General features: G+C 40.5%; 1 protein-coding gene across 4 annotated transcripts in view; it reads right to left on the minus strand.

The window, feature by feature from the left end:
• The window catches only part of LOC137320233 (protein MTSS 1-like), a 169,992-nt gene extending 154,942 nt beyond the window's left edge, over positions 1–15,050 (minus strand). For 2 of the 4 annotated variants that reach the window (XM_067981978.1, XM_067981975.1), the window contains exons 1-3: positions 14,402–15,049; positions 5,045–5,106; positions 177–250 (exon numbers count right to left, since the gene is read on the minus strand). In XM_067981978.1, coding sequence (XP_067838079.1) covers positions 177–250; positions 5,045–5,106; positions 14,402–14,473 — 208 coding nt within the window. In that variant the 5' untranslated portion in view covers positions 14,474–15,049. Of the gene's footprint in view, positions 1–176; positions 251–5,044; positions 5,107–14,401 lie in introns of all 4 variants that reach the window. The other 2 variants (XM_067981976.1, XM_067981977.1) reach the window with 2 other exon arrangements.
• Positions 15,051–19,612: the final 4,562 nt, after the last annotated feature.

A 19,612-nucleotide genomic window follows, 5' to 3' on the forward strand; every position in this document is an offset into this window, starting at 1 on the left:
ACCTATAGTTTAGTGGTCGATATATGGCGGTACCCAACCATTAAATTCATGGGTTACACACTGGTATCTAAATATTACAGTACACCTTTGGCAAAAAGTATTCTACAAATGCAAGCTGGCTGAACAAGTCACCCAGTTAAAGTGTGATAGAAACCACTAAACATAGGACTGCTTACCACGGGTATTCGTAGCCATGTCTGCCACTTTCTGAAAGGCATCCAAAAAGGCAGCAGCAGCCATCACCGTTGTCCTGGAACAGAAATAAAAATTGTGAACACTGCTTTTTGATCCAATAAATGAGTGCGATTTATTTATTTTATTCTTTTTTTAATTTAAAAAAAAGTTGGAAATCAGTAGACATTAGGAGTTAGGTTTTCCTCTTTAACACGGGGGGACGAGAGCTTTGCAAAACCAATTAAAATGAAAGAGTGCTCATGAATTTTCATCCAATGTCCAATTTTGTAATAAGAGCTTCTGCCTTGCCAAGCACTTGCTGAAGAAGAACATCTAATCCAGTCCTAGAGAGTTGACAGTTTGGGAAATGCTGGAAGATCATTACTGCTATATGTAATATTCATTCTTTGCTTTGCACTTCAATGCCCACATACAAAAATAGGGATATCAGCTATCTTCATTGGGAAAGCCACCAGGGACATCTATCTCCACAAATTTCATGCGTTGCTGCCTGGGTAATCCTATCCCAACCAACTGTATATAGCTGATCATCCGAAACTAAAAGATCAAATCAAAAATGTTTACCAAAAAGATAAAAGTTGCGCCAAGTAGCTGCCTTATTGTGTTGAGTGTTAACTAGGTAGCTGTTGTAAATATAAAGCCCACAAGAAAAGTGATTCTGACATTTGTTTGCTCAAAGATTCAGGTCCTGATGAGATTTTTCTCACAAATGACAAGTTTGAATTTTTCAAGTACCCTTCTCATTATAGGAAGATCTCCCTTCACATAATGGCTCATTGGATTGCTATAGCAAGGGTAAAATGCACTCAAATTTTCCCTGGCCTTACTCCTTGGCTGGAAAACATCAACAGGTGAATTCTGTTGTCCAACGCGCTATCCTCTACTTAACTATTAAGTTTACCAAGAATCTGATTTCAACTGGAAAAAACAATTGCTTGAATTGCACATTTTCCCAGGGAATAGTGGACCTGTGGAACAGGCTGCCGGCTCGTGCGGTGAATGCTGATTTGCTTAATTCCTTTAAGCGAGAGCTGGACCTGTTTCTGGCTGGGAATGGGATATCACATCGTACAAAAGATATAACATTATTCAGGGCCAGAATGGTCTCCTAGACTAATTTTGATCACCTAAGGGGGTCAGAGAGGAATTCTCCAGATTTTTTTTCCCTAATGGCCTTGGTTTTTAAACTGTTTTTTTAACTCTCCCAAGAGATTATGTGGCTTTCAGGTGGGGTAGGGAATGTGTGTATTGTGACGCACAAGGCATCGCAGTCGTGAAGGACAGGCTGGATGGACCAGTGGGTCTTTTCCTGTCCGTCATTGTTCATATGTTCAACAAGGCAGTACTTCTTTTCAGCAGAAGGCTTATGAGGTGGTAGATTAAGCTTCAATACTGTAACTTCATGAAACAATAGCATCTCAGATAGGAGTTTTTTTTAAATGATGTGGTTTTCACTCTTCTGTCTGCATGTCAAAGATAAAGTAGGTCGACCAACAAAGCACCCATACTATTTACAGAAATGAGTGCAAACAAAGTGGCTGTCTTAAGTGTAAATTGCACAAGAAAACAGAATTAAACTGTTCTGTCATTCAACTACTTAGAGTAAGATTCAAATTCCAGGTGAGATTCTTTAACTTGCCAAGTACCCTTCAGAAACCTCATCAGAGTGGTCTCCAACTAAATCCCCTGCCAAAAGATGGTGAAGAGTTTCTGATTCAGTTATTTCCATTTAAGCAAGCTAGATGGCTAGCCTGAATTAACAAGATCTGCAAACACTTTAGAATAGTTAAAAGTATTGCACACTAAGGGGTATACTTGTGATCTTGATGTCAAATGAAAAGTGCCTTCAGTTTAGCATTTTAAGCCTTTGGAATTTAAACCTTGTGCAATGCTTTGACAGTTGTGACTTACAGAGGGAGATAAACCCATTTGGACAGGCAAGTTCCTTCACAAACAAAGACTCCACAGCTGTCAGCAAGTGTCATTTGAGGAATCCAGAGAGTACCAGGTCAATACTCAGAACTAAGATGTGTGGGAGAACGAAGAACTTAGAGATAGATGTCATCAAACAGCAAGAGCTCGTTGAAAAAACTGTGCTTACCTCAGATGTCACAAACTTGGTTAAAGGTATTTTATACTGTGGCAAGAAAGCAACAATCAACGAAAAACCCGTAACTTAAGTGCCACTCTCCTTTTTACATTTACCAGTGTGGTACAGGTCTCTGTTGCAAGGTCTACAGGAAGCAGCCTCGTGTTCCACAACCGTTCTGGGAAAAATCAGGTCCTACACGAGATCTCCCCTCCCTTATAGTGTGGAATGCTGGTGGTAGCAGGAGTACTGTCACCTATGGCCACACTATGTAAAAGTGGCTCATAAGCTGAACAGATTTGTGATGGAAGCCCATTTGGAAAGCTGGCCCTGCATCCTCCCTAACATATTCAATACAGTAGTAGAGAATGGTATAAGGTAATGAGCAAAGCAAATTTGCTGCTTGAAGGATTAGCAAATTGACCAAATTTCAAGCCCAATACATGCCTCAACGTGTGTAATCGAGTCCATACACCTTGGGTGCATATTCCTTCCATAAGTGCACCACATTCAGCAAAGAGGTGCTGGTTATTATAGAAAGGGCAAACAAATACTGTAATCTAAGAATGGCTACAGACAGGAATGCTAGCCTACCCCCTTAGCCAGAGTGATCTAGGTGTAATGTTAAATCTTGAACCTTCATTTCACTATGAAGGAGCTCATAATCTTTAGGCATTCTGTGCATTGTTTTGTAGTCCTAGAAAGACTGGAAAGTTACAACAGGAGTAGGAACTGGAGTATGCCTGATCGCTGTGGTGGAGGAAAGCAGAAATATCCACACAAATATTGAGTCATGGGTTCTTTGCGTTGAGCACTTTGATCCTCCCAAGAAAATCACCTCAAAATAGTGAGCAGTGGGGAATCCTCTGAAGAGGAGGGCAGTGCATTCTCCCCATTCCACATAACACCAATGAAACTAGGTCTACTCAACTAGCCGTAGTTCCCAAGTGAAGTTCTGCAGTCCAGCAGTGATCAGAATTCAAAGATGGAAGAAACAGAGGCAGGCAGCTTTTTCTGCCTAGATTCTTGTATCCTCCCTCCTCCAGCCTGGCACAATGCTTTCCCTGCCTGAAATGTCTTTCCTTTCCTCCCCACACCCAAATTTTGAAAGGCAGAAGCAGGGACTGTGGCGAGGTTCAGTTTAGAGGCCATGCTTGGGTGAACTTTAATCTCTACTGGTGCTCTGTGAAACCTTCAAAATGATCTACTTGGTCACCAGAAACATATATCCTTGAAAAAAAGTAAACCTTCAATAATTTACTTTGTAGTTCTGCTGGAAAAATCTAAAAATTTTAGCCATGCATATCTCCAAAGGCCAGAGGAAAGCGCCCACATGGTTTACTTAAAACAAAAGACTCGGTACTCATTGTAACTCTGCACATTCTGTTTTAAAAAAGAAAACTATCAATAAGGACTGTGTGCAGACATATCTGTATATGACTGCTATCAAAGGGAGGGATTAAAAAAAGAACTGACAAAAAGAAAATTCAGGAAACATTATATACAGGAAATGAAAAAAAAAGTTTTTTGTTTTTTTTACAAGTTCCACCTGGTGATTTCACAAAGTTCTTACTGATTCTATCCCTAGTGTTTTCTCATCACAGGATGACAGCGATTTCCTATTTGTACGGAATTGAACAAGTGAGGAAGAATGGCTAACCTTTTCTACTTTTTGTTATCTGGTGTCAGCAAACAGTCCGTGGTGCAGAGTATAAACCTACATCTACTTTGTCCAATGTGAACGGACCTTTACCAGGTAGGTACGAATGTTTCTATTTCCCACGCATTTCCCATCCACTATTGTGGCTGCAGAGTGATTTTGGCAATTTAGTGTGAATTGTGAGTAGGTTTATGCTCGGTACAAATTGAAACCAGTGTCCAAAGTCATTTTATTTAGAGACCAGGCAGCCAGTGCAGAGAGACTTTGATCCCAACAATCTAGGCTGGATCCAAAACATTGGTAACGCAAGTGAATGGAAAGAATGCCAAACCATGACAGTCTTCAGTTTTAATTTTGATTTTCAAAAGAAACTGATATTAAACAATACTGAGTAAATCAATCAATGGCACTAGTTTTATTTCAGTTTTGCATCACTCCTTAATGACTATTTAACTGGCAGATTTTGGCACATGTAAATCTTAACTTTATGTTAAATTTCAAACAAGAACAGTAAAAATAAAATGATAGAATCTCAGTCCCTTTAATTCAATTGCATTAGAATAAATTGAAGACTTCAAAAGAAATTAGCAACATTTAGAGCAGTTCCTCCTTCATTAAAACTACTATAATACCCAACTACCTTCAAAAGTGCTTTTTATGCCATTAGGGACTTGTCGCAATTATGATTCTAATCAATTTGCCTTGGCACATTGCAATTTTAAGGACAAAACCATATGTCTTCATGGTTGCAATTTGCCCCTTTAACCTTTCTGATCATCATCCACATGCTGCAAATTTGAGCCAGACCACTCCCAAATCCCAACACAATCCTTTGCTACAAGTTCAAGTTCAAAGGTTTCCTGACCTTTGCTGGTAAACCTGATATCCTGTCATTCTGACAGCAACATGAAGCCCTTAGAGGATATCCTGGTAACACCATGATTACGACTAGATTTTCTTTTTACATTTTATGGTATAAGTTTCCCTATATCCCCTTCCTCAAGCGCCTTTTAATTCAAAGCAGAAGATCACCTTTAAGCTACTGGTCTCCAAATACTAGTACAGAAGCAAGAAGTGTTTTAAAAAATATGTTGACTTACCGGAGTTGAGACTGTAGCTTACCCGCTTTGTTAATAAAATCTTCCCAAATTGGGTAACTCCCCTATGAAAGAAAAACAAAATGCTATAAAACACAGCACCTTATAGGACTTACAAATTTTTACATCACATGTAAGCCAATGAGATTTCACTTCTGCCAGTGATTTTACTGCATTTTCCACCCAGAGGTGTTTTTGTGTTGTCAAATTACCATGGGCTAGAAATTAAGCAGGTGTCAAAAAAGTGCAAGGCGTACAAGGCAGAACATTACACTGTTAGCCAATAAGAGGTAGACCTGCATGTGGTCACAAGAAAATAACAGCCCTGATCATTTATGTCAGCCATATTGCTTTCCCTCCAAAAGCTTGTGCACCACCTGATTTATTGCAATACATTGCTAACTGGAACATAAGATTGGGGTTACAGCACTTCGTTTTCACAAAGTAGAGATTTCCTCTGCATCTGGCCTGTACTATTCCTGACCTGGGAGTATTCAATACACTTGATACCCAGAGTAAATGTGTGTTCTTTGTTAACAAAGATTTATCCTCTAAAGAGCACAAGAAAAATACAATTTTCTCCCACTTTTCTGGTAGGGCCTTGGAGGCGGTGGGGTGCGTGAAGAGAAAGAAAGCATTTGTTTTTAAAATAGAAACACAGGTGAATCACTACAAAAGTATAAACTGCAGATTGTCTCAACAACAAAAAAATCACTGGTTCTTAATCAAAACTATATTTCTTATTGCACACACAGAATCTTGTTTATTCAGGATTTAGAGATGGCTGGTATTGTTGCTAAGTGATTAACAGACCCACTTTAATACTAGCATGGCAATCATTTTAATACAATGTCCCTATTATACCTATGATCCTGAATTAGCACTGGGTCCTGGCAGCAAATGCATCAACAGATTGACCAATTACACTAATCTGTTAGACATCATCCTGCGTCATACATAGTGTGTTCACATGAGCAGTTCCACTTTCATTTTTAAAAAAATCAATTCCTCAATGTTTTGGTAAGAAGCTAGGAACTGTGGAGCAGCAGAGAGATTTAGGGGTCCATGTACAGAAATCACTACAAGCTCATGGACAGATGCAAAAAATAATTTAAAAGGAATGTTAGCCTTTATCTCAAGGGGGCTGGAATACAAAGGGGTGCAAGTTATGCCACAGTTGTATAAGGCTCAGGTTAGACTCCATCTGCATTGAGTTCTGAGCACTGCACCTCAGGAAGGATATTATCATCTTCGAGGGGTGCGACACAAATTCACCAGAATGATAACAGGGCTAAAAGAATTAAATTATGAGACTAGGCTTGTATTCCCTGGAGTATGGAGGATTAGGGCAAGATCTAATTGAGGTGTTAAGCTGTTAGCGACTGGTTTTAATCACCTGTGAGGGTCAGAGAGGAATTTTCCACACTATTTTTTCCCTTATTGGCCCTGGGTTTTTTCTGGTCTTTTTCATTCTCCCAGGAAATTACATGCCTGCAAGGGGAGACAGGAAGTGTTTAGCCATGATGTTCTGGCCATCATGGTGTGGGGCAGGCTTGATGGGCCAGCTGGTCCTTTCGTGCCCATCAATTTTGTATGTTTGTATTAAAGGATTTGATAGGGTAGATAGATAAAACTATTTCCTCTGGTGGGGAAATCCAGACCAAGGGGGCATAATCTTCACATTTGAGCTAGGCCGTTCAGGGGTGATTTCAGGAAGCACTTCTTCACACTAAGGGTAGTGGAAATCTGGAATTCTCTCTCTCAAAAAAGCTTTTGACGGTAAGTCAATTGGAAATTTCAAAACTGAGATTTGTGTTAGGGAAGGGTATCAAGGGATGTGAAACCAAGGCCAGTAAATGGAGGTGAGATACAGTTCAGCCATGATTTAATCGAATGGTGGAACAAGCTCGAGGGGCTGAATAGCCTTCTCCTGTTCCTTGAGAAATACATTTGCAATGCATTCTGCCTATATGCTGGCTTTTGTTTTAAAAATCAGACAGATGTTTGATACACACACACAAACCCAACACCATGCTCAAGAGTCTTCAAAGCAAGCTACTGAGAAATCCACAAAGATAGTAAGCATTCTCTCCCTGTAGGAACACACTTCCATTACCCAAGTCAAGAGCGCTTAGGTGCAGGTTGGCAAGAACCATGGTTAAGCAAGGTGTGCGACAAAGATTAACCAAGGTTTACCAACAGAGAGCACTAGCAAATTCCCAACTAGTTCTACAGCTGGGTATATTGGACACTTGTTTGCAAGGTTACCTGGAGCTGAGTAGGAAGTATCCCAGCCCCCAGTCACAGGTCTACTCAGGTTTAGCTGTCCTGGAGTACTGAAGCCTGGCTCGATTATCAGATTACCAAATCTGTCACAAAAGGTTCACGTGGTTCTTATCTTTCATTGTTGGACGTGCCTTCTTGGAGCCAACTCATTTCCAAAGAAACCCCACTAAGCTCCTTTGATTCCCACCTCTAAAGAGGATATACAATCTATTCCTGACAATTCAAAGTTGTTTCCCCTCCAAAAAAAATTCAAATTATCCAAAAATTTGAACTAAGCAATGTAAACAGAAAGTAGAAATTTAGTACTAAAAATGTAAATGATCAGATAATTTGAATTAAGCAAATGTGAATTAAGAAGGATAGACTATAGTCACTAATTAGTCAGTAGACGTCCAACAAGTACAGTCATTTAAGCTGTCAGTAGGTGGACGGCAGATATCAGGTATCCTCATAAGCAGCACAAAACACCATAAAACATGCCCACTTTTGTAATGTGCAGATCGGGTAGCAACTGATCAGCATTTATTGTTGACGCTGTATAGTATTTCTGCTAGACTACAGTTTACTGACTTTCCTTAATCATGTTAGTCGTCATTGCATGCTTTAATCTTGAGCGTTAGTAAACCCACTGCACAGTGGAATGAATGTGTAGGATTTCTTTATGGGATGCTACATTGGTGTGGGTGTGCAGGCTCACAATTACACTTGATTCTTAATACCAGATTTAAGCAGAACTCAAGTGCTCATCCGTTACTAATTTTCAAGCACAAGGGTGCAAAAAGATAGCAGTGTAAACCTTACCGGTATTAAAAATGGCAGGCAAACACTCAGCCCTAGACTTTATACCACTATTTTTCTCCATATAAAAGCACTTAGGCAGCATAAAACTCATACTGGTATTCTAGCACCTCCGTTACCACAGCAACAAAGATGCTGGCAACAAACCTTTGCTCTCCTTTGAAATAGCTAACCGGTTGGGACTATAATGTAACAGGAATTTGATCTTACCCAATCGACAGATTTTTGTTAGGTAAAGATATCAAGGTATATGGAGCAACGGCAGTTGAATGGAGTTCAGGTACAGATCAGTCATGATCTAACTGAATGGGAGAACAGGCTCGAGGGGCTGAATGGCCTACTCCTGTTCCTATGAGACCATTCCAGTGGTAATTCATCCATTTGTTTTCTTTCCCCATCAATAGCAGAGAGAAGCAGCCATCTGGCCACTGTTCAACAAGTCTTGATACCACACCTAAGATTAAGAACCGACTGCATCAGGAAATCCCTGACACATTCCTGCATCCTACAACTCTCTAGCACCTCACTGGATACTAGAAGTATTTATGGGTATCACTCCTTTATACTTTTACTTCAGAGTTCTCTCTTGCAAAGAATTATTGAACTTATCTCTCCAATCACAAATTTGCAATACCAACATTGTCAACTAGATTTATTAAGCGCATCAATATTCTATGGGAAAAACAAATCACACTTAAACCAATATGTTCTATGTTGTGAGAAGTTAATTGTGATATACTCTTGATTAATCACTTCACATTGTTCTAACCACTACCAACAGTGAGAGACATGCAACAACTAGCTGAAATTTCCCTCTCCAGTCATAATCAAGTCTCATAGGGGATATTCTATAATTGCATTGCTCAGTGTTTTCACAGTGGACATAGCCCAAAAACTCCACATGCCCATAACACTTCACTGAAATCCTAACGACAACTCTGGATACTGCTGAAAGTTGAATGATCTAACAAAAATAGGTTATCACACCAAAGACAAATACAGTTTTGGTTATTTAGATTTGCAGCTCTTTTCTAGAGCTTTATTCTCCCCAGGATCTCCCCACCATTAGAGTGGATCAAAGCAGTATATGGGTCACAGATCTGTCAATTAGAAACCCTTCAAAGCAACCAGATTGGTCCTGGCAATTTTTCATCTCCAGATGAAGCAGTTTTCATCAACCCACTGTGCTCAGTCTAACAGTCTCACCCTGAAATGGCATAACACATCCAAAAAAGCCACAGGGTGTTCAAGTAACAATCAAGGTTGGATTTAAAACACGCGACTTAGGAGTGGTGACACAGCATGTTGGTCAGACGTATTGAATTCAGGCTTGCACCTAGAATTCCCACAAGCCTGACAGAAGCTATTTTGTCTCTGCCTCTATTTCGCTAGTTATTTTCAACAACTTCTGCAGCAAATTCAGTCCCACAACAGAGAAAATATGCATGCTGCTTTACTCTTGCTTTAGTAACATGTACAAAAGAGAAGCAACGTCAAACAAGTTGATCTGGATTAGATTGGAATACATTTCTAAGTGAAGCTTTTTACGTTGATTGCAGTTGAAATAAAATGGCAGAAATCAAAGTATAGGGGCCACGTAAAACAGTACTCCACTGCATTAAAGAATATTAACTATCGCATCCACTGGGCTTAAGATGGGGGGGGAAGTTCTCCCAAAACAATATGATTTAGAACTTCAAAACAAATGTTGAAGACGCATACATGAATACTTCTCAAAGTTGCAGCTGTAGAACCAGCAAAAGGCATCTTAAGTCGATATAATTCTGCAAACTCCTTTAAACCTTCATGACTTCCTCACGTCAGACTTCTGTAAGCATCAAAAAATACTGCCTTCAAAAATTGTGCCATCGATTTAAGAATGAGTCAGTTGGTTGCTATAGTTAACAAAATGTTAATGTTTCAACATTACAAACTACTTTTTTTTTTAAATCAATACATTTCACATCTGACTGTAGCTGATTAATTCTTAAATTGATTTACCCACAGCAGCATATAGAAACATTGGCTGTGCAGAAAGCTGCAGATTTAAAAAGTGTTATTCACTGAATAAGAAAAAAGTCCATGAAAGGTAATGAAAATATAAGCCACAAATCAAAAGCAAAGCATAGTTTGTAGCTAGAGCCCTATTTTTGTATTATTAGAACTTTTTCTATAATTCTGAAGTGAGATTGGTTTGGCTCATAAGAACGGCAATCAACTCAAAAGTTTCTTTTACAAATTGAATCCAATTAGATTCAGGTCAACTTTAGAGGTCATTGGTCTCCTTGTTTACAGGTCAGAGAATGAGTGTCCTTCACAGTCAACTTACAACAAATACAGCACGACACAAAACTGCAGTGCCTTTAATCTGGGTTGGCTTTGTATCCATACTTAAATTTAAAAGTCAGTTTCACTTCACAACACAAATGAAAGGTCAGGCTTCAAAATTAAACCAAATCCAAAACAGACTATTCCTTGCACTTGAGATTTTCTCTTCTAAGTATCCGAGAGATGCCTGCTGCACAGGAGAGCAGACAGCTGGTTCTGAAGCCTCCCTAGCTAGTCACTAGAAAGTACACAAGTGGTGGTCTTCTTGCCTTCTGATTTCACCTCCCTGCTGCGCAGTCACCCAATTTCCACTCAGCACCTCCTGATAAGTTCAGGATCTCACATATGTGATTCCACCTGCCACTCAGTAACTGCAGAGAATAATGTACTATGTCACCAGACCACCCATGCACAGATGTACTTCAATTTTAATCAGCAGCTAATGCAGATTAAGGCTTGAGTGATACAGCACACTCTGCAAACTCAAACCAGCGGGAGATATGCTCCTGGAGGCAGCCTTACTCTCAGCTTTATTGCCCTCTTTAGTCTCCTGAGTCACAGCTATTTTTGTGCTGACGTGCATTCGCAACCACTTTGCATCCAAGCAAAAATGGCAGTATAACTGCATCCTAAATCTAAGTAAACCAACTTTGTACAGGGCAGCAGAGACTGTTGGCACTCCAAAGTTGGCACCCATGAGGATTAGGATGCAAATACATATAATACATGATCTGCAATACATATAAGCTTCTGATCTTGGTTAGTGGTGGTGGGGGGGGGGGGGGGGAAAAATTTATCTGCACTGCACTAATATCTCAGATGACTCATACCCCCTATCCGGCGATCCAAGAGTGATATTAGAGGAAGTTTGAAAGCAACTAGCCTGTCCTCTATGTTGGTACGCAATCTGGAGACCAATAGCAGAAAAAAACTTGGAGCTTCATGGAAAGATCTGTTTATGTAATTCAACGTTCTTATGTATTAATTTCAAATTAAATATTTCGGAAGGAGTACTACAGCTTCACTGGCAGGAGAATCATCCCATCCTCTAGTTTCTCAATCCAACCCAGGACGCCAACTGCAGCCACCTGCTGCAGGATTCCACCTGTATCACTCTGAACTAACTGCTAGAAAGTCCGTTAAGCATAGGCAAGGGACTGATTAAAATTCCTCCATTCCGATTTGAGGGGCAGCATATATGTGGCAGCACTGCTGGGATATGGAACTAAATCTGTGGGCATAAATGTGCACTGTGCCACTTCATGGAATTGCATGTTGATTCTCCTTGACAATCTGCAACCACACCACATCTACTGGTGCCATTTCAGTTCTGCCCATGAGAAAGTGTAGTGGCAGTTCAAATAGATTTGGTCCCTTAGACCTTTCCAACTTTTTGTCTTCAGTGTTTCATAAGTGAACCAAAAGTAGCACCTTGCCAACCAAGACAGACTTCACAAAATGGCACCCATGTCAATTCAAATTGTACTGAATTAAAATTGACAGAATAGTAATCAGATGACTCCAAATTCAATTTTCAGACTGAACAAAGTTAAATTATTTCAGTCGGGGTGATAGTATAGGTGCTACCATAGCCTCAAGAACCTTGAGCAAGAGAGTGAAATCCATCAAGGTCCCCACTTCTGACTGCTATCCAGTGACTGCTCCTGTAAAGTGCATGTGCGTGGATGTCAGATGAGGACAGGATTTGGGTCAGTTGCAATGCCTCACTTGGTGAAATAGCCGGTTGGCATTTAATATCTAGGCTGATGCATGAACGATGGACAGTTGGGTGAGTGCCAAAGGGCATCTAACACTGTGGGTCTGTACCCCAGCAGGAGTAAACACCTTCAAGTGAGGAGGCAGATGGAAAATTAGCAAAAAGAAACTTACATTTTTAACAAAGACAGTTCTTGGGAATTTGCTTTACATTAAAAAGAATGGATACTAGTTCTTCCAATGGCTCAAATGCTAAAGGCACCATGTAGCTGTGCCATACAAGCATGGCTCTAGATTCATTTCCCATTCTGTGCTAAGTTAGCTGATCTCAGCCAGGGTGGAAGTAGGGGTGGTACATTTGGCCTCTGCATCCCTAGGTTAGGAATGGTAAAATCAGCCACCATCCTCCCCATCCCTCCTCCTTCTCTCTTTCCCCCCCACCCAGTTGATTGTTAGACAAAGACCCTTGGTGGAGGTGAAGGTATTTGCACAGAATGGTTGGCTGAGATACCTCCATTGGCTAAATAACAAACACGTATGATCTAGGTTCAAAGAATGGCAATATATCGGTGAGCAACCAGCACCTATGTAACCTAACAGGAGTCAACATCTTCAGATGGGGAGAAAAATAGCAACAATAAAAAAAATTACAAAATAAGAAATGAAATTATCTAATTTTACACATTTTTCATAAGGGCGAAACTTATTATCTTGCACCAGATTGGTGTCTTAATACAATCACTTGAAAAGCCAGCAAAAGAAGTTACACTATTCAAGATTTCACACCAAAAATGACCTCCCTTCAGGAAAAGATTCCAGATGAACTTGTCACAATAAAATCTGTATAAACTCAGTGACTAATGGCACAGTTTGAGGGGAACTCACTACATCATCCTTTCAGATGGACACCAGCATAATCAATGTCAAAGGGAAAATTCTAAAAGTATACATATTCAATGAAAAAGTGGCAAAAGATTAAAAATTAAAACAACTTAAATTGTGCATAAGATGCCAGATTTCCTGCTGAGGGGAACGTTATAGAAAAGAAATAAGAACAGAAAATGCTGGAGAAACTCAGCAAGTCTGGCAGCATCTGTGGAGAAAGAAACACAGTTAATGTTTCAGGACCTGACTTGCTGAGCTTCTCCAGCATTTTCTGTTTTTATTTCAGATTTCCAGCATCCGCAGTATTTTGCTTTTGTTATAGCCTTGCTGAGCTTCTCCAGCATTTTCTGTTTTTATTTCAAATTTCCAGCATCCGCAGTATTTTGCTTTTGTTATAGACATGCTGAGCTTCTCCAGCATTTTCTGTTTTTATTTCAGATTTCCAGCATCCACAGTATTTTGCTTTTGTTATAGAAAAGAAAGCTGTTGAACTATATTTTAGAAAAATACATACATATGATCAGCAGATTTCAACAAAAGATACAGTACTATGAAGATCCAATGCCTACTTAAAATCATTTCGACAATAAAATTGCATAAAGCCATTTGAAGCTGAAACAAGCTTTTAGTTAGGAGCTACAAGAGATTAACTGAAGGTGCAAAAGCTACTGTTCATTGCTGTAAAATGCCGACTCTATTGACGTCGAAGTACTAAACTGCTGAATATTGAACATAAAATAAAAATTACTATACGTTAATTCGGCAGAGACAATTTCACAGTCCTCAGACTCTCACTTTAAGTGGGATTCATTTGCAGGATTGTAACTTGTATGCTTGCTCGTTGTAAATCGAACGGCTCCCAGCATGGATTAGAACATAGTTGTCCCTACATTATAAGAAAAATAAGCGTTTCGCGAACCGCCTATATGTATGCATGCAATGTGCAAAAATCCAACTGTAGCAAAAAAACTAATCGCGTGTATATATTAGAAACTGACAGGTGCAGTTCCAAAACTGGTTAATATTATAGTCTTCAAAACGGTTAATGTTGAAAAGCACTTGCAACTAGAACATCAGCGAATTCAGAGAGATATCTGTTCAATTCAGTTATTATTTAATCCATTTATTTATTTCCTAAGATACCTGTAAAGGAAAGGACAAGTCGCTGTCTCCATCACAACAGCCCAGTGATCTACAATTAACTTTCAGTACGTTCTGGCCAGTGCCACGGCGTATATTCATTCCCCTTCGACGGAAAGAAACAGGTTTCTACAATAAATTTACTTTCTGCTTAATTTATTCTATGCAATGATTAGGATAATGATTTTTTTTTAAAGGGTCACCAACCTTCATGTCGCCGATGATGGTCTGAAACAATCCACCAAGCGCACTGCATTCCTTCTCTATAACAGCCTCCATTTTCCTAATAACGTTACAAAAACCAGCTGGTCTCCACAAACGAAAAGGATAAAATACCTTCACAGTCTCTTCAAAAAGAGAGTGAGAGATTGGGAGAAACCTTCAAACACAATTTCCTAAACACAACCAACAATTGCGTTCGTTCTCCAGATAAAATAGAAAGCTTATCTCGAATAAAGGGGAGGGGGGGGAAGATGGTTGTGAAGGGGGAAATCAATGCCACTAGGGGTTGGTTGGATGATTGCAAAAACGCACTCTTATTCCCTGCGGTCAGCGTTTATCCCCAAAAAGTGAGACCCGCTGCTCTTTTCGCAATGCCGAGAATATCCATTGTTCGCTCCACAGATCATGTCGACATTATGCGGCAGGTTGCAAAAAAAAACACACACACACACACACACTGGGAGAAAACAACACTGCTTTCTGCAGCAGCTCGGAGCACGAAGTGACAAAAAAAAACAACAGAGCGGAGGGAAGGTTAAAAAAAAAAGCACCCTCAAAATAAAAGTCACAACCAACCCGAGCGACTGGGCTCGGCTGATTAAACGCCCCTCTGCTCGCTCGCCTCGCTCGCTCACGCGCGCTCTCCAACGGCAAGCACGCGCACGCGCACGCGCTCCGTCCGGCTGGGCTCAGTGAAGCAGCTCGAGCGAGAGGTAAGCCGACGTCACAACGGCTGCTCCGGAGCGCGTTCGTTGTGACGCGCGGTCCCGCCGCTGCTCCGTGTGCGTGTGTGGTGTGTGAGACTGTTGGTTGGTTTGCGCGCGCGAGATGGTGCCCTGCCTCTTCGCGCGAGCGAGAACGGTTTAAAAATAGAACGAGGGTAGCAGGGACGGGAGCTCGCGCTCAGTTTGCGCCGCGGGACCCTGGTGTGGTGGTGGGTCGCACAGGTGAAGGTTGTGCGCGACGCCGCTCGCCTGCCCTCTTTAATGGGCGAGAATGATGGCCGTCACAATGTCGGCGATGCATTTACTCGGCAATCAAACGCCTTTGCTTTATCAAATGTTGAACAGAGGCAGTATGTTTACATAGGAATTACAGCGCAGAAACACTTTATTCGGCCTAAGTGGTCAGTGCCGATGTTTATGCTCCACTCGAGCCGCCTCTCTCCCGATTTAATCTTTCTCCTTCAGGTACTTATCTAGCTTTCCCTTTTAAATGCATCTATGCTAATCGCCTCAACCACTCCTTGTCTATGTATGCATTTTATTTATATATTTAATCTTGATTGTTGGTGGTGGACTTTTTTTTTTACATTTCTGTGCATTGGAAGAATGTCTGTGGCCGTGTGATGGAAAGCAGAACAAGAAGGATAAAATAAATACTAGAAGTAATAAGTCACACAGAGACGGGAGAAGAGGAAAACAAGCTGTCCATTTGCGGATGGCCTATAGTTCCGTCTGCAACCTGTTAGTATTACCCACACTTACAAGGCAATGAAATGAGACACTAATATGAAACAGTGGTTAATAAAATGGCAGAGTTTATATACTGTAAATGGGAAAGGATTGCTCCGGTTTTATTTAATTCTATTGCAACACATCAGTGTACCACAGCCTGTAATGGATGCCTCTAAATGAATTACAAGACAATAATCCAATGGAGGGGTTCAGATGACAGCAAATACTGCAGAGTAAAGCTCACAACTGGTTTATCAATGTTATCTGATACCACACGATTACATTAATGCCTCATTATTAATTTGGAGGCTTCATTATTGTTTATTTGAATATCCATTATTGAGTGTGAATGTTTATGGATTTTTGGGGGGTCCATTGGTGCTTCCTATTTAAGAGAAAGATTCCCAATGCTGTTTGAAAATGAAACTATTGATCTGAGACAAAGGATGTTATCAAGTCTATTATGTAAAATGTATATTTGATTCATGACACAAGGCCTGATCATCAAATTTGGTAAGGGGATGCGAAGTATCAGTAGGTACTGGTGAATGGAAAATTATTGGAAATGTCAGTTTTGCATATATTCTGTTCAAAACTGTGTTTTTCTAATGAATTCACCATTTAAAATGGCAAAACTGCAGGCCCTACGTCACAGATTCAATATACCTTTGAATCCAATGACCTTGACATATTTCTTCAGGTACTATGCACATATCTTCAGGTTCTAGATTTCATATCTTCAATTAAACACTATAATTTTTAAATATCAATGTAAAGAAATTGCTTTCGGGGCTCACTGGATGGCTCCGTAAGTTTATCCTTTGAGCAACTGAGCCATACAGACCAAGAAGTTCCCAAATTCAGAACCTGATTTGTACTGAGTGACCTTATCTCAGCTCAGGCAGCAGTAGGAACATTAGGATTGGCCTCAGTGACCTTGGGTTAGGGAGGACAAAATTGCCCAGGATTCCTACTTTTAATCACTATCAAGCAACTGCTACTGAAATACACCAGTCTGGACATTGGTTGAGGGCAGATCAGGCTCAACTTTGATGCTCACCACAGTCGAACAGCCTGCCGAAACTTGCTATCAACATTTGAGTAATGGGCACTGTGGCGAGGTACCAGATGGAGAAAGGTGCCCATGAAATTGTATTCCAGGAAGTAGTCAACATCTTTATGAGAGGAAGAGGGTATATTCTTGAGGAAAATAAAAGGAAGTCCATGTACTGTTATACGCAATAATTGACTTGCCTCATTGAATTTAAACCAATAATCTAAACTTAGGCAAAAGCAAAATACTGCGGATGCTGGAAATCTGAAATAAAAACAGAAAATTATGGAAAATACTCAGGTCAGACAGCATATGTGAAGAGAGATACAGTTAATGTTTCAGGTTGATGACTTTTCATCAGAACTGCAATCTAACTTAGGGTTCAGATGATGCACTTGCAGTTTATCAAGATGTTGGTTGCATTTTTTGTACTGCAGTTTACTAAGCTATTTCATAGAATCATAGAATGATACAGCACAGAAGGAGGCCATTCAGCCTATCGTGCCTGTACCAGCTCTTTGAAAGAGCTATCCAATTAGTCCCATTCCCCTGCCCTTTCCCCATCACCCTGCAAATTTTTTCCCTTCAAGTGTTTATCCAATTTGAAAGTTATTATTGAATCTGCTTCCACCACCCTTTCAGGCAATGCCATTCCAGATCATGACAACTCGCTGTGTAAAAAAAAATTCTCCTCATCTCTTCTTTGGTTCTTTTGCCAATTACCTTAAATCTGTGTCCTCTGGTTACTGACCCTTCTGCCACTAGAAATCGTTTCTCCTTATTTACTCTATCCAAACCCTTCATGATTTTCAACATCTCTATTAAATTTCCCCTTAACCTTTTCTGCTCTGAGGATAACAATCCCAGCTTCTGTAGTCTTGCTACATAACTGAAGTCCCTCATCCCTGGTACCATTCTAGTAAATTTCCTCTGCACTCTTTTCAAGGCTTTGACATCCTAAAATGTGGTGCCCAGAATTGGACACAAACTCCAGCTGGGGCCCAACCAGTGATTTATAAAGGTTTAGCATAACTTCCTTGCTTTTGTACTCTATGTCTCTGTTTATAAAGCCAAGGATGTTATATGCTTTTTTAATAGCCTTCTCAACTTGTCCTGCCACCTTCAAAGATTTTTTTTATTCATTCATGGTATGTGGGCGTTGCTGGCGAGGCCGGCATTTATTGCCCATCCCTAATTGCCCTCGAGAAGGTGGTGGTGAGCTGCCGCCTTGAACCGCTGCAGTCTGTGTGGTGACTGTTCTCCCACAGTGCTGTTAGGAAGGGAGTTCCAGGATTTTGACCCAGCGACGATGAAGGAACGGCGATATATTTCCAAGTCGGGATGGTGTGTGACTTGGAGGGGAACATGCAGGTGGTGTAGTTCCCATGTGCGTGCTGCTCTTGTCCTTCTAGGTGGTAGAGGTCGCGGGTTTGGGAGGTGCTGTCGAAGAAACTTTGGCGAGTTTCTGCAGTGTATCCTGTGGATGGTACACACTGCAGCCACATTGCGCCGGTGGAGAAGGGAGTGAATGTTTAGGGTGGTGGATAGGGTGCCAATCAAGAGGGCTGCTTTGTCCTGGATGGTGTCGAGCTTCTTGAGTGTTGTTGGAGCTGCACTCATCCAAGCAAGTGGAGAGTATTCCATCACAGAGCAGTACGTACACCCCCAGTTGTCTCTGTTTCTCCACCCCCTTTTAAAATTGTATCATTTAGTTTATATTGCCTCCTTATTCTTCCTACTGAAATGCATCACTTCACACTTCTCTGTGTTAAATTGCATCTGCCATGTGTCTGCATTTTTCACCATGTACCTGCCAACATTTTGGGAGAAAATATCTGGATGGTAATTCAGCGTGTTGAAGCTCCAGCGTGTTGAAGCTCCAGTGTGTTGTGATGTGCAGCAGTAGAACACGAGATTGTGCCTGTGAGTTTCCACAGCATGATTTCCTAATCTCAAACATGCTGCTGTGGGAAGCTACCAAGTGGAGAACAGATGGTAACAACAATAATTTACATTTATATAGTGCCTTTAGCACCCTTCTTTGTCTTTGGTTTTCACAATTCAACCTTTCAGTCTCTCTTAAGTCTCTTCCCAGTCAGATCTCACCATCCACCATGAATACCTTGCATCATCAGCATCCACTCAGTTCACTGTTGGCATCCCAATACTTATTCCGCTGCCTTGACTCTGTACAGAAGCCAGACATCTACATAATTCTATTTGTGTCTGTGTATCTCAGAGACTTGGATCAGCATGTCGATGGTCATCATTTTAATGCAATGCTCTTAGCTGCTGCTGCCATTCCGATCAGGGGTTTTCTCTGTTCAATCCACAACAGCCTGTCAGTAAGGGAATTCTGGGAGCTATGGTACAGTAGCCAGAAGGTTGTGTACACAATCGCGGAAAATGAGATTTCTTAAGAGTGTATGCATTATATATGGACTCCTGTATACAAAAGTAAAAATAAATAAATTAGTAGTTGAGGCTTTCATTTTTATTAACATAATAAGCAACAGCGAGAACCAATAAAGGGCACTCAGTCCATTGAAGCTAGTCATTCTAGAAATCTAATTTTCCAATTGTTGCATTCAGTTGCATTTTAAAGGACCCCAATAATTTTATCTCTACTATCCTCCCTGGCAGATTATTTCAGGCATTTAGTAAAGAAGTTCTTTCTAATATTGG

The sequence above is a fragment of the Heptranchias perlo genome, chromosome 3, assembly GCF_035084215.1.
Source record: "Heptranchias perlo isolate sHepPer1 chromosome 3, sHepPer1.hap1, whole genome shotgun sequence".
NCBI classification, from domain to species: Eukaryota; Metazoa; Chordata; class Chondrichthyes; order Hexanchiformes; family Hexanchidae; genus Heptranchias; species Heptranchias perlo.